The 15,289-nt window shown below is 36.9% G+C and overlaps 2 protein-coding genes across 3 annotated transcripts; one reads left to right on the top strand and one right to left on the bottom strand.

Annotated features, from left to right (window-relative positions):
- The first annotated feature begins 3,098 nt into the window (after nucleotides 1-3,098).
- Nucleotides 3,099-7,680, top strand: LOC142637205 (leucine-rich repeat receptor protein kinase HPCA1-like). Its single transcript, XM_075811495.1, has 3 exons — nucleotides 3,099-3,135; nucleotides 5,298-5,533; nucleotides 7,222-7,680. Exons 1-3 carry the CDS (start codon nucleotides 3,099-3,101, stop codon nucleotides 7,678-7,680), a joined length of 732 nt encoding a protein of 243 aa, XP_075667610.1.
- LOC142638979 (phenylacetaldehyde reductase) lies at nucleotides 7,234-14,739 on the bottom strand. Of its 2 annotated transcripts, XM_075813068.1 has the most exons (3): nucleotides 13,733-14,716; nucleotides 7,968-8,130; nucleotides 7,234-7,312 (listed from the first exon to the last, which is right to left on the bottom strand). In XM_075813068.1, exons 1-2 carry the CDS (start codon nucleotides 14,578-14,580, stop codon nucleotides 7,986-7,988), a joined length of 993 nt encoding a protein of 330 aa, XP_075669183.1. In that variant the 5' UTR covers nucleotides 14,581-14,716; the 3' UTR covers nucleotides 7,234-7,312; nucleotides 7,968-7,985. The 2 variants fall into 2 exon arrangements, with proteins under 2 accessions (XP_075669183.1, XP_075669175.1); XM_075813060.1 differs by lacking the exon at nucleotides 7,234-7,312 and having other exon boundaries at nucleotides 7,845-8,130; nucleotides 13,733-14,739.
- Nucleotides 14,740-15,289: the final 550 nt, after the last annotated feature.

The raw sequence follows: 15,289 nt of genomic DNA, 5'->3' as shown, positions 1-15,289 counted from the left end.
AAAAATGATAAATTTCCATTTCCACCTCTTCGCTTGTGTGTCTGGCAGGCTTGGTTCTGTTTAGCTTTTCAGTTTCCAATTAATTAATTAATTAACAGACAAGACAAGTCTCATGCTGATGCGCGTCGTCTTTTAGTTTTTATTGCTCCATGCGCTGTCTATTGTAATTGTCTGGGACCTTGTATCTCCATCCAAAACCTAATTTTTCAGACTATAAAAGTCGACTCCAGCCCAAACCAAAAAGTTTAATACAAGGCATATGATTTTTGGTCTTTAAACTTTGATTTTTATTATCTTTTAGTGTTGTATTATTGAATTTATGTTTTTATTTATTTATGTTTTAAGATTTGAAGTGTTCATGATTTTTAATTCTTGTATTGTTATGCTTTGAGAAATTTTTGTAATGTTAGAACTTGATTTTTCATGTTTTATGAGTAATAATTTAATGTATATATTTTAAATCAAATTTCAATAAATTATATAAATAATTAAATATATATATAATTTGAATGTATAATTTCCCATAACTAATAAAATAAAATAAAACTCCAAATAAAATTTTATGTTAAGCTCTAAAGACTACTTTAATTTTAATTGGGTTTCACACATGGACCCTTTGAAATAATTCTTGAATCGGCAAATTTGCATTATAATAGCAAACCACTCTTCCATGGATGCATTTGGGGGAAAGGTTTGAGTTTTAACACAAAGAAACGCCAAAAACTCCACTTTTGGGAGAGCAATGCAAGTTATATTATATAAAACACATTCTCTTAAGCAACGTGGAATAATTACCTCTTTCTTATATATATTTGAGAAATAAACATGAACACACACAGAGAGGGAATGGAGTATTAATATAAAGGCACACCACAAAATCCATTTCAAAGCCATGGTAACAGTGACGGACCTTTCATAGGGCTGGGGGGCCATGGCCCCTCAATTTTTGAAAATTTATATATTAGTATATAAATTTACACAAAATTTTAGATCTTGACCCTTAATATTTATTCTTGGCCCCCTCCCACAAAAGTTTTACAAATTGACAAATGAAAACCAAAAAAAATGACAAAAAATTACACAAAAGTGATTTATTGTGGCTGCTTTGATGAGTTCTCTAAACTTCTCTCTATTTTGTTACTGTAGTAGTACTTTTTTTTTAAGTTGCTGTGGGCTTTGCGACGTTTAGACTTGTCTTTATCTGAATATGTGATAAGCACTTAAAAAGGAAAATAAAATGATGCAAAAAAAGTTTATTTGTGGCTGTTACTAATTGATGGAAAACGGTTTTCCAAAAAAAAAACTGATGAAAAGCATTTATTATGTAATTATATAGTATAAGTGTATAACTTGCCCCTTATCATTTTTTTTTTTTTGAATAAAAAGATAGACTTACCCCTTGTCATTTGATTGCTTGAGAGCTGTTGTCGTTATTATTAGATTTTTAGATATACAACTTTTGAAATATCTCTCCTCTTATGCTATTAATTAGTCAATATTTTAGCAGATATATTGATTTAGTAGTTGATATGGGTTTAAACTTTGAACTGTAGTTATTAATATATAGCATTATACTTTCAACAACAAAAATATATATATATATAGCATTATAAAAGGTTTGGGATAGAATAATATGAAAAGAATAAAGCCAAATTTTTATGTATTTATAATGTTAAATACATAATTATAATAGTTATGATGTCACTATTTTGACTAAAAACAAAGAACTACTCATTTTCGATTCTTTATCCAATCTAGTTTTTAAAACTATAATAAATTCCTATAGTTACTATGACTTTAATTTGATTTGTAGATTATGGGAAAGTATAGTTTTTTTTCAAAAAAAAGAATTGAAAAACCAATAATGATATTGTCACCTTGCCTTCTCTAGCATTGATATCCCAATTTCTAAAATCCTCAAACAAAAGAAGTTGGCCCGCCCCCCTCCCCCCCCCAAGTTCGAGTCCTAGTTCCGTCCCTACATGATAACTTTTAAATGAAAAAAAGACAAGTTATACTATAGACTACACACTCTCTTTAACAATGTGTTTCAAGTGATTTCTTGGTTACAAGTGTTTAAGGTCTGATATTTGAAACCTGGAGGGTTTCAGTTATGGCAGGGGTTGCATGAGAATTGGGGTGGAAATGATTGAATGTTACAGGGAGTCAACTCACAACTTCTATAAGAATTGAGATAAGAGAAAGAATCAGAAATACCTTGGGGAGAATTAGAAGAAGGTAAAAAGGAAACATTGCATCCATTCCATTATTCATCATATGACTATTATAAGGTTACGCAATCTATAAACTTTCATGCCTCATTCTCATTGGCTTACATGACTCATTCCTATATGGTCATGTCAAAGTAACCGATTAGAAATGTGCTTGGGATAAATAACCTTTTTTGTATGGGAAAAATGTGCAAAGAATGAGAAAGAGTAGGAAATTTATAGTAAGAGGTTGGGAATAAGAAGAGTCAAAATAAAGGAAGATAAATAGAAAAAATAATATATCAAGTTAAAACCACCCAAAAGAATATATATATAGACAACATTTTTGTTTTGATTTTCCATTGATCTATTATTTAGTTATAATTTCAAAATTAAAGTAAATGAATATGTAGAGTTAAAACCGCCTAAAATGAATTTATAAATTCAATATTATTTTATATTTGATATTGTAAAAAAATTAGAGGTAAAAATAAATATGAAAAAGACTAATGGTGTGGTCAACGATGAGGCGGATGAGGTGGCTTAACAGGAACGTAACAACAATAAATACTGCGCTTCAGCTTTTAGATATAATATATAAATATAGACTGTAAGGACACAATTCAAATTCCCAAACCACGACTGGGAGGAAAATGGATTACAAACCCATCCTCTACAAATTCATTGTGAAGAAAGGCCTTTCAAGCCCATTTTCCTCCCAGTCGTGGTTTGGGAATTTGAATTGTGTCCTTACATAGACAATTATTTTGTTATAGCTTCAAAATTAAAGTAAATGAATATATAGAGTTAAAACCACCTAAGATGAATTTGTAAAGTCAATATTATTTTATATTTAATATTGTAAAAAAATTAGAGGTAAAAATAAATATGAAAAACACTAATGATGTGGTCAACGACGTGACAGGTGAGGTGGCTTAACAGGAATGTAGAAACAATAAATGTTACGTTTCAACTTTTAGATATATATAAATATAGATGGGAAGTCTCTTAAACCATATTGGAGGTTTTAACCTTTTGTTTAACTTTTAACTTTTAACTTTTAACAAAGTCTGCTTCACATGGATGTGTGTGGGCCGAATCAATATAGATTTGCTATCAACCTATTATTATTCAACTTGAACTACAAAGAAAAACATTTTTATAGTGAGAGAACTAAAAGTTGACCAAACACAAATTGAATGGACTAGTAATTTCTTTGTATGAAAGACTAAGGAGAGTTAGGGTTGTCCAAACCCAACCTAGACACCAGACCGTCCAACCCACCCGATTTCAACCCAAACCGAGGCTCCCATAGGTTGGTTTCGAGTTTCTGTGCCCAAGGCCCGACGCTGGGGGGTTGAGTGGCGGGTTTTCTTCTCTAAAACCCGAGCCACCTAACCCAACAAATGTTACATGCAAGTCCGGCGAAATCAAGCTCAAATCCGAGGAGATCCAACAAGTTCTCAACGATATTTGGTGAGATTTAGCTAGATCTAGCCAAATTCTAGCAAATTTCAGTGATTTTGGTGCATATTTCGGCGATTTTGATGCAAATCTGGTGAGTTTTTACATTTTTCGGCGATGATTTTGCAGATTCCGACGCTTTTTTTTTCATATTTTGGTGACATTTGCAGCTCCGGCAACAACTCGAAACAGACGAACAGACCCAATCTCCACCTGAACCCAAAACTGACTCGACCGATTAACGCTGGCGATCGGTTTCGAGTCCCTCTTCTTTCCACCAGACGTCATTAGGTCGGGTTCGACTGGCTCGAAAACCGACCCGGCCCGACCCATGGACACCCCTAAGGAGAATAGTGGGTTAAAATTAGCTTACTTGGCAAAAAATTTTATAGTTGAATAGGAGATTTGGAATTTAATTCCTACTTATACCAAAAACCGATTAGTATTTTAGTCTAATGATAAAAAACACAATCATTAGAAACGAACGTCATAGTTTAAAACTTTTAAATAAATAAAAAGACTAAGGAGAGTAGTTACATAAAACTCTATAAATAAATAAAAAGACTAAGAGTGTGTTTGGATACCGCTTATTGCTGAAAACTGAAAACACTGTAGCACAATCATTTTTAAATGTGTAAATAGAGCTGTGGGACCTAATTTTAAAGTTTTTTTTTTTTTTGGTAGATAAAAGTAGTTTGTAGGTCTCGTGAACAGCGCATGAGACCTACAAAAAACGCACCGTGAAAGGTGCACAAACGCAAACGCAAACTCTGTATCCAAACGTGCACTAAGGAGACTAGTTACATATCACCTTGATATCATGAAAATGATGGTTATAAGGCAATTGTTTTGACATGAAAATTCAAAAAAAAGTTGTTTTGAATTTAAATTTCTTTTATTTTATTTTTTTTATTGGATTTTTGAATTTAATTATTCTTGAAAAAGAAAAAGTATTCGTATCTTATTAATTAATCTAGCAAAGTTTTTGAATTTAATTAGGATAACTAATGTACTACACCTCCAGGTACTATATAAGTCTTAACTCATAATTTTTTTTTAGATTGAAGCCAGTTGAATTGATTCTCAAATTAATATCCTCATATACCTTTCATCTACCTACAAAACTGATAGAAAAATCAGATAGTAGTTCGACCATAAGAAGACTTCTGTTGTTTTCCAGTATGCCCTCATCCCAAGATGACATGAGAGGAATTGAATAACTTGGCAAATACTATGATTTGTCTAGCCTAACTCTGATCACCTCTCCTCAAGAAAATAGAATGAGTTCCGGTAGACAATCCCTCATTATAATTCTACCAAAGAATTTGACGCCTCTATGCTGGGGGACCCAAACCCATCTTTGTAACAATCCGGGTATCAAAATTGTACTTCCCATCCGATATTAGGGTTTAACTGTTCAAATGTAACTCATTTTCCAGTTGCAAAATTGAGATGCACACATCTAGCTTGACATGCACCAATGAAGTAGTTGTCAGATTCTTGTTCCTGTATTAGTACATGATGAACCACCCTAGAAACTCAAAAAAAGATTTTGAAGTCGAAAGATACAGATTCCTAATCCTTCTTTCTTCTTAATTGACAACTTCCATATTGTCTATGCAGGGAAGTCAGGAATCAGGTTGGATCGAATGAGAAGACTTAATGTGGCCCTCGATGCAGCCAAAGGCCTGGCATATCTTCATGAATTTGTCAATCCACCCATTATACATAGGGACATAAAATCAAAAAACATCCCACTGGATGAGTCATTAAATGCTAAAGTTTCTGATTTTGGAATCTCCAAGTCAATGATTGACAGTGAAAGCAGTCACGTAATCACTCAACTTAAGGGGACAATGGTTAGTTCAGAATCTTTTTACCTTTACTTCAGAAAAAATGTTGCATTTTTCTATGTTATTTAATTGATAATATAAGCATCAGAATCTGGTTAATCCAGAAGCATTTGATAATGAAATAACTGGGTCAGGATTTGGACAAAAAGTCATCCCAATGCTCTCTAGTCCTTGTATAAAAGTATTACTGAATTGTACCAAATTTAGAAATGACTCATTCTTTAGCTAGGCATCTACTCTAAAAGAAAATAGCTCACTTTCAATGGATTTTCCTTGTGAAAAACGTGTAAAATAATACAAGGAAAGCAAAACAATACATAAATTTTGACATGATAAGGCAAACTCTGTCTACATCCAACAACACCAGACAAAAATATCCACTATCAATGATAATTATAACCAGTCATAAACTCTCCTAAACCTCACAAATATAAATTAACCCAAATCCCCAATACACCTAAAGGTGCTTTCATACTAACGTACCAGACAAAGCTTATTCTCTAACTCTCTTGCTAGACAAAATTTTGTCTTCTAATTAACTCTTACGCACACAACAATAGGCTACACCACAACTCTATTTATGAGGCCTATTGCTCCTCATTATTCTTCTAGCTAATATAGAATTCCAAAACCAACTTAAAAACCTCCAAACTTATTCTTTCATGGGCTGGACTTAAAAGTTCTAAACTTTGCAAACCCAATAACAAAGAAAGGAGATCCCAAAAATGTAAATGATAATCGACTATAGTTAGATATTTGCTCTAAAGTAATGCTCTCTCTGTCCCAATTTGTTTGGCTTGTATTCCATTTTGGGATGTCCCAAAATGAAGTCTTCTTTGAAGAGTCAATGAATAAATTTCCTAACATACCTCCACTTTATTTGAAAAGCCAATATCCCTCTCTCACTAAAATTTAAATTAAAGATGGTAGTTTTGGAAACTTGTACATTTTATGTAAAAGAAAATGCATTAAATAATGTTCTTTAAAAATTTGAATTTTCTTAACATGCCAAATACGGAGGGAGTAGCAAGATAAATATGGTTAATGGAACATTCTGTAGAATTTTCAGGTAGTAGCAAGATAAACTTGGTTAAATGAACATTTTTTAAGAATTTTCAGGAATAATCAAGTTGAGTTTTCTGCAATTCCAGGTGGAGCTTCTGGAAATGTTTTGAGGGATAAAGTAGATAAATGTGAAGATTGCTGCCTATTTTTTCCCCCTCTTTTACTGAAGTTCTAGGCCCAGCCATAGGCAAGGTTTTTTTTTTTTTTTTAGGCTAACACACACACATACATGCTTCTACTAGTACCAGGAGGCCTTAAAACTGATTAGGAAAACAAAGCAGCCAGTAGGAGCTGTTCACCACACCAACTATATCCTACACAAAAATTTAAGGAAATGTTATAGGCAGGGCAAGCATTTCTTGCTGCCTACTATTACTGCCAGAACCACCATATATTTGGAGGGGAAGAGATTTTCATTTAATGATTCCACAATCTCCCATTGCAGAGTAGGGGTGGTTCCTGTTGGACCATAAGAGTACTACTATGAGTTTGTGGTGGTTTAAGCATTCTTGATTTCCAATTACTTGAAGAAGAAAAGCTTATGTTTCAAACTTTTTGTCTTATTATTATCTAAATTTCACATAAATACATCAAAATCTAGCACTAAGTATGGATTTTATAAACTGCAGGGCTACATGGATCCAAAATATTACATGACCCATCAGTTGACTAAGAAAAGTGATGCATATAGCTTTGGAGTGCTAATGTTGGAGCTGATAACTGCAAGAAAGCCAATAGAGCATGGAAAATATATTGTGAGAGAGGTTCAGGAGAAAATGGATAAGGCAAAAGATTTATACAACCTTCATGAATTTCTTGACCCAGCCATTGGTTTGGGAACAACCCTGAAAGGTTTAGAAAAGTTTGTGGGTCTGGCAATGAGGTGTGTGAAAGAAGCAGGATCCGACAGGCCTATGATGGCTGAGGTGGTTAAAGAGATTGAAAACATTATGGAGCTTGCTGGTTTAAATTTCAATGCTAATTCCACACCCACTTCTGCAAGTTATGAGGAGATAAGTAACGGGAGTTCCCACTATCCTAACAGTAGTGGGACCTTTGATTCTAGTGGAGTATACCTTCCAAGATAGAGCCCCCATTGACTCTCATTTTACATTTAGAATGTTGAAGTTGTTATAAAGTTAAATGATTAAACGGTAATGCATTACTGTAAGAACTAAGAAGATGATCTTTTGATAAGTCATGGTTACTTTTAGAAATGAATGAGAAAAAGGATGTGATGGGATCACTAATATAAACAACACTTATAATTGCATTCATTATTACTGCCAACTTAATAAGGCAATGAAACGATGAAAAATTTAAATACAGTATTCAAAAAATTTATAAAAAAAAATTGAAGAATAGAAAGAACAACCTAAGATTGTGGCATTTTCTAGCTCAGGAAGCCTTTAGCTTTGAGGCTCTCCACTGTGTCCCGGACAGCATCTTCAACCGGAGTGAAGACCAGACCCAGATCAATTAATCTCTTTGCTGCATCTTGGCATGCTGTCAATCCTGGCTGAGTTTCCCCATTAAACCTGAATGTAATTCAAGTTATAAACTTCTGTCATTTAGAATCAGATAAAAAAAAAATTAATTAGACAAAAATGATGTTTTTCTAGATCTGAGAAGGATCAAAAAGTACAAAAGGCTGGCAATACCAAGGATAACTTCCATTTTATTTTATTTTATGTACTTTTTATTTGATCACAAAGTACATAAAACCAGAACAGCAGATTGTCCAGTTTCCTTGCGACATACATTGTCAACTATCCCTGCTCCCACTTACTAAGCTATAGAAACGACCTCGGTTGTTCTCAAGAACAAATTATAACAAAGCTGGTCATAAAAGCCTTTTTCTTTGAGAGTAATCAAGGTCTTTCATTGAGAAAATGTGGAGATACAATGACAATCAAAATAATCATGTGATGTAGGTTTAAATATCATCTTCAAAAATCATAAAATGTTGATTATCTACTACCACTAGAAACCTACACAGCTATTCATAATCACAGGTTGCTCAAGATTTAGCACAACTGATTATAGATCCACAGTTTCAATTATGTTAAAAGTGAAGACAGACAACATCAGCTTGAACAGATGCTCATTTTTCATGGTTTTGGGTCACCAACTCAACCATTTCACAAGAAAGACATTACTTTGCTGTATATATCTCTCTACTATAACAGCTTTAGCACATTGACTAATAGAAGTATAACCCATTTTCTTTTCTTTCTACATCACCAATAGCGTGCGTTACCTTTTTATCTCTAGTAATAGTATATATCGAAATATCTCCATGAACAGTATGCATATGATTCAAAGTTTCAACAAGGCATACTGCAGATGTCAGAACATGAAAGGTACACTTATGCCTTATGGAGATAGTAACCATTGAGAACTAATGTTGTGGACCTTGTAAGGCCAGCACCAGAAGATTGAGGCATAAAAATAAAGTAGTAATAGTATAGAAGAGGGAGCTTTGAGCTAGAAAAGGAGTATCTTCCTATGCTAGAGTGAACTCTCTTACACAAAGTAAATACATCCAACCAGAAAAAATCAACAGAGATATCTATTATTATTCCGGAACAAACAAAAAAATCCAGGCCCCCATAAGAAAAGCTCCCATTTTGTTCAGCAGGGAAGCCATCATAACTAGATAAAGTAATAGAGGCAAAAGGACAAGAGAATATAGAAAGGTTGGCTCCCAGCATTTAAAAGATAAAGTCACCTCGTGTAACATGCATACTGTGGGGACACAATTTTCAGACCAAGCCCAAAATGTAAGGGATCTTGGCCTAGTGAACCCAGTACAATAAATTTGTAGATAGTGGGTCAAAGAGCTAGGTTTTAGTGCTTGGATAACAGTTAATATGGTTTTGGATGATGAGCCAACAAGAATTGAACCCGGTTTGTGCGAGAAAGTTGGTTCTCGGCACAGTCCGAGGAGCTCTGTTCTAGCGTATATTGGATGACCATGGTTACAGGAGTTGTTGAGATTGCTATAGTGCTTTCTCTTCTCCTTTTTTTTTTTTCTCTCTGGGATCTCTACCCTTATTTATATTACATCTCTCCTTTCATCCTTACCCTACATGTGGACTACATGTGGACAGTTGATGGTTTATGCTGATACTTGTCCCATCAGCCCCCTCTAAAAGTCTTCTAGGGTGGTTGTAAGGCTGCCATAATACTGTTCAGAGGTCACTTCCTCATTAATGCAGTGGTAGCAGCTTCCCCTTAGATATTTTTGAGCCCTTATCCCTCTTGTACATTCATGGTGCTCGTTGCTATCATTAGAACTTCCTGAAAGGTCATCTTTAATCATTAGGATCTATACTTAGATTTGCGTTTAACTTTAGTCCGAGGAGATAGTACTCCTCGGACTCGGACGACGCATGCTTCTCGGCCAAAACCACATGCTCTCGGCCAAATCCCAAAATCCATGACCCCACAATAGCCCCTCAAAACTCCGGTTTTCTCCTCGCATCCGAAGAGAAAAGTGGGGTTTTGAATTCTTAAGAGTCGATTCTGCTTTGATCCTTTGATTTACACCTGAGGGAGTGTCGTTTCATGCGCCCCATATTTATACTGTGAATTGCTTCTTTCAGAGCTACCAATCTGAGGATTTGGTTATAATATTGGGTCTGTCTTGACACTTAGTGAGAAACAAATAGATGTTGTGGAATGATACTTTCCCAAAGTATGGGATCCGAGGACTGAGGCATGATTGAGTTATAATTTACACTTTGAAGAGAAATGTTATGAAGTTTTAACTTTCTCATATCATCTGGTCCGAGGACCGAGGCATGATTGAGTTATAGTTTAAACACTTTGAAGAGAAATATTATGAAGTGTTTATCTTTCTCATATCATCTGGTCCGAGGACCGAGGCATGATTGAGTTATAGTTTAAACACTTTGAAGAGAAATGTTATGAAGTTTTAACTTTCTCATATCATCTGGTCCGAGGACCGAGGCATGATTGAGTTATAGTTTAAAAACTTTGAAGAGAAATATTATGAAGTGTTTATCTTTCTCATATCATCTGGTCCGAGGACCGAGGCATGATTGAGTTATAGTTTAAAAACTTTGAAGAGAAATATTATGAAGTGTTTATCTTTCTCATATCATCTGGTCCGAGGACCGAGGCATGATTGAGTTATAGTTTAAACACTTTGAAGAGAAATGTTATTATGTGTTAATTTCTCCAAAGCAGGAGGTCCGAGGACCCGTCATAGCTAAGACTCTTTTAACCACTTCAATAGATGTCAGTGTGTGTTAATTTCCCCAAAGCAGGAGGTCTGAGGACCCGACATAGCTAAGGTTCTGTTTAACCACTTCAATAGATGTCAGTGTGTGTTAATTTTCCCAAAGCAGGAGGTCCGAGGACCCGTCATAGCTAAGACTCTTTTAACCACTTCAATAGATGTCAGTGTGTGTTAATTTCCCCAAAGCAGGAGGTCTGAGGACCCGTCATAGCTAAGACTCTTTTAACCACTTCAATAGATGTCAGTGTGTGTTAATTTCCCCAAAGCAGGAGATCCGAGGACCCGACATAGCTAAGGTTCTGTTTAACCACTTCAATAGATGTCAGTGTGTGTTAATTTCCCCAAAGCAGGAGGTCCGAAGACCCGTCATAGCTAAGGTTCTGTTTAACCACTTCAATAGATGTCAGTGTGTGTTAATTTCCCCAAAGCAGGAGGTCCGAGGACCCGTCATAGCTATGGTTCTGTTTAACCACTTCAATAGATGTCAGTGTGTGTTAATTTTCCCAAAGCAGGAGGTCCGAGGACCCGTCATAGCTATGGTTCTGTTTAACCACTTCAATGGATGTCAGTGTGTGTTAATTTCCCCAAAGCAGGAGGTCCGAGGACCCGTCATAGCTATGGTTCTGTTTAACCACTTCAATGGATGTCAGTGTGTGTTAATTTCCCCAAAGCAGGAGGTCCGAGGACCCGTCATAGCTAAGGTTCTGTTTAACCACTTCAATAGATGTCAGTGTGTGTTAATTTCCCCAAAGCAGGAGGTCCGAGGACCCGTCATAGCTAAGGTTCTGTTTAACCACTTCAATAGATGTCAGTGTGTGTTAATTTCCCCAAAGCAGGAGGTCCGAGGACCCGTCATAACTATGGTTCTGTTTAACCACTTCAATAGATGTCAGTGTGTGTTAATTTTCCCAAAGCAGGAGGTCCGAGGACCCGACATAGCTAAGGTTCTGTTTAACCACTTCAATAGATGTCAGTGTGTGTTAATTTTCCCAAAGCAGGAGGTCCGAGGACCCGTCATAGCTAAGGTTCTGTTTAACCACTTCAATAGATGTCAGTGTGTGTTAATTTCCCCAAAGCAGGAGGTCCGAGGACCCGTCATAGCTATGGTTCTGTTTAACCACTTCAATAGATGTCAGTGTGTGTTAATTTTCCCAAAGCAGGAGGTCCGAGGACCCGTCATAGCTAAGGTTCTGTTTAACCACTTCAAAAGATTAGAAGATATCAATATATATACCTTCAAGGACTAGCCCCGTCGCAAATCCCCATTAAATTGTTCATATGTTGCTGCCACTTCCTCTAATGGAGGTTCAGCGAACTCGGCCACCAAATTCGCGAGGACCTGGCCCCTGACAGAGGTACAAGGCATGTGCTTGATGTCAAAAGCCCCCAGAACTGTGCCCCATTTAGCAATCCTCCCCGTACAATCCACACTTTGTAGTATAGACCTGAGCGGAAGCTAAGTTAGGACAACAACTGTGTGCCTCATGTAGTGACTTGCTCACATAGCAAATTGGCCACCATAATGGCTTTCCCCAGGGACTCTTACTGATGGGAGCCCAATTGTATCATATTTAACCGTTGCACTCACTATCACACAAGCTCTTCCCACAGACGGCGCCAATTGTGGGGACACAATTTTCAGACCAAGCCCAAAATGTAAGGGATCTTGGCCTAGTGAACCCAGTACAATAAATTTGTAGAGAGTGGGTCAAAGAGCTAGGTTTTAGTGCTTGGATAACAGTTAATATGGTTTTGGATGATGAGCCAACAAGAATTGAACCCGGTTTGTGCGAGAAAGTTGGTTCTCGGCACAGTCCGAGGAGTTCTGTTCTAGCGTATATTGGATGACCATGGTTACAGGAGTTGTTGAGATTGCTATAGTGCTTTCTCTTCTCCTTTCTCTTTTTCCTCTCTCTGGGATCTCTACCCTTATTTATATTACATCTCTCCTTTCATCCTTACCCTACATGTGGACTACATGTGGACAGTTGATGGTTTATGCTGATACTTGTCCCATCAGCCCCCTCTAAAAGTCTTCTAGGGTGGTTGTAAGGCTGCCATAATACTGTTCAGAGGTCACTTCCTCATTAATGCAGTGGTAGCAGCTTCCCCTTAGATATTTTTGAGCCCTTATCCCTCTTGTACATTCATGGTGCTCGTTGCTATCATTAGAACTTCCTGAAAGGTCATCTTTAATCATTAGGATCTATACTTAGATTTGCGTTTAACTTTAGTCCGAGGAGATAGTACTCCTCGGACTCGGACGACACATGCTTCTCGGCCAAAACCACATGCTCTCGGCCAAATCCCAAAATCCATGACCCCACACATACCACATGGAGTACGATTAATAGACTGATGTATGGTAATCATATAACAGTGAGGATTCCTAGTGCTTGCAATATAATTCCCAAGGAATGCTTCTATTAATAGGTGCATTATTGTTTTCCTCCCGTTGATTCCATCGAAATACATTGATATATGATTAATACACTTGTATTCCCCTTGCTGCTGCCAGTGCCAGATGGGATGTTCTTCTTGGTAATCTCTAAGATAAGCAGATTCCTAGCTATGTAGTCCACAAACATAGAATTCCAATGCTTATTCTAGACCTGAATGGAGCAAGTCTTTTTTTGACGCAAGATTTTATTGATTGTCAACATCAATGATTAACAACAGTACATGACATAAACCAACCAGCATAGCAACAACAAAGCTTAAAAATTGTTTTGTTTACCAAATAATTGAGTATTTAAGTTTAGTTTACATGGGGGGGGGTTCCCGAATTAGCATTGAGATAGGCATACTCATAAACTGGAATTGAGGTGGGCGGGGGGGTTTGAAGAAAGAAAGAAATAAAAAAAGACACAAACCTATGAACAGGATAGTGAGGGAAGAGGTTGGAGACTTTGAGAGCAAAATCAGAAAACTGATAGATGCCATTGGTGCAGAGATATCTACCAGAAGCAGCAGGAGTCTCGAACAACAAAAGCTGTGCCTTGGCCACGTCTTTGACATGCACAGCGCCCAGCCAATGATACTCCTGACTGTCCTTGGACCCCTGAAGCAAGTTCAACAACACAGCACAGCTCGCATTCAACCCAGGTTGCAACAGTGGGCCCAGACACGTGGCAGGGTGTATAGCCACGACATCTATCCCATTCCCATTCCCATTCCCATGATGTTTCTGGGCGAACTCCCAAGCTGCTTTCTCAGCCAATGTCTTGGACACGGGGTACCATTTGTGTCGAGCCTTGCAGTAATCGAGGTGGGTCCAGGAGGACTCGTCGAATACCTTGTTGGGAGGCCACGTGGGATTGGGGACCAACGCGGATATAGAGGACGTGAGGACGACGCGCCTGACGTTGAACCTCTTGGCCGCTTCGAGAACGTTGAGGGTGCCTTGGACGGCGGGTCGAAGCAAGTCGTTTTCGGGGTCCTTGGGGTCCTCAAGAGAGCAGGGGGATGCCACGTGGAAAACGCCGGAGCAGCCCTCCACGGCCTTGCAGACGGCGTCGAAATCCAAGACATCGGCCTCGAAGACGCGGATGGAGTTGGAGTTGGAGTTGGAAATGTCGTCGAGTTGTAACAAATGGGTGGTGTCAGATCCAGGGAAAATAGAGGCGTGGATGGAGGTGTAGCCAGATTCCAAGAGGGTCCGCACCAGCCACGAGCCTATGAACCCGTTCGCTCCAGTCACGCACACTGCTTCCTTTCCCATTCCCAGCTTCTTTTTTAAGCAAAAGTGATGTGAGACTGAGACTGAGACTCCGAGCAGCTAGCTAACAAATGGTTGATAAGCGTGAATCTTTAAATATCCAGTTCCAGTTGATCACATAGATATATATCTTGGACCGTTTCAAGATTCACGCCTTTGTTTATCATAATATATTATCATTTCATTCCTCTTTTTTATTCATTATAATTTTTTTTAAGGGATAATTACAACAAGTTGTTATACGAAATTCGAATCCTTTCTCCTAATACCCCTAGCACATACGGAGCTGTTAATTCAGCTACAAGAATTTTAACTTTTTTATTTTTTCACTTTAATTTGAGTAATTGTATTCTTAAGACAAAATATTATAATTCTAGAACCGGTTGTGACTTGTGAGCTTACTTGCAGGCATGGGTGTTGATTCGTTGAACAATAATCTTATTATTAGAATATAAATAAATAGCTAGCTAGTGCTTATCACCTCAAAAATTACCTATTATTTCATAGCCCATAGTCAACAACAAGAAAAATGGCTCTCAAAACAAGTACAGCCTAAAGGGAATTCATGTCAGCCTCTATGCCTTTTTATTCAGATTTGATCTAAAATAGTTTCTCAAAAAAAAAAAAAATTGATCTAAAATACTACTTTAGCTAATCTGTTATTCAATTACATCAACCTCAATATTTTATCATTATTTTAATTAAATATCAT

Source organism: Castanea sativa, chromosome 1, assembly GCF_040712315.1.
Source record: "Castanea sativa cultivar Marrone di Chiusa Pesio chromosome 1, ASM4071231v1".
Classification (NCBI taxonomy): domain Eukaryota; kingdom Viridiplantae; phylum Streptophyta; class Magnoliopsida; order Fagales; family Fagaceae; genus Castanea; species Castanea sativa.
Note: the sequence above shows the minus strand (reverse complement) of the source record. Positions and strands in the feature narration are given on the sequence as shown.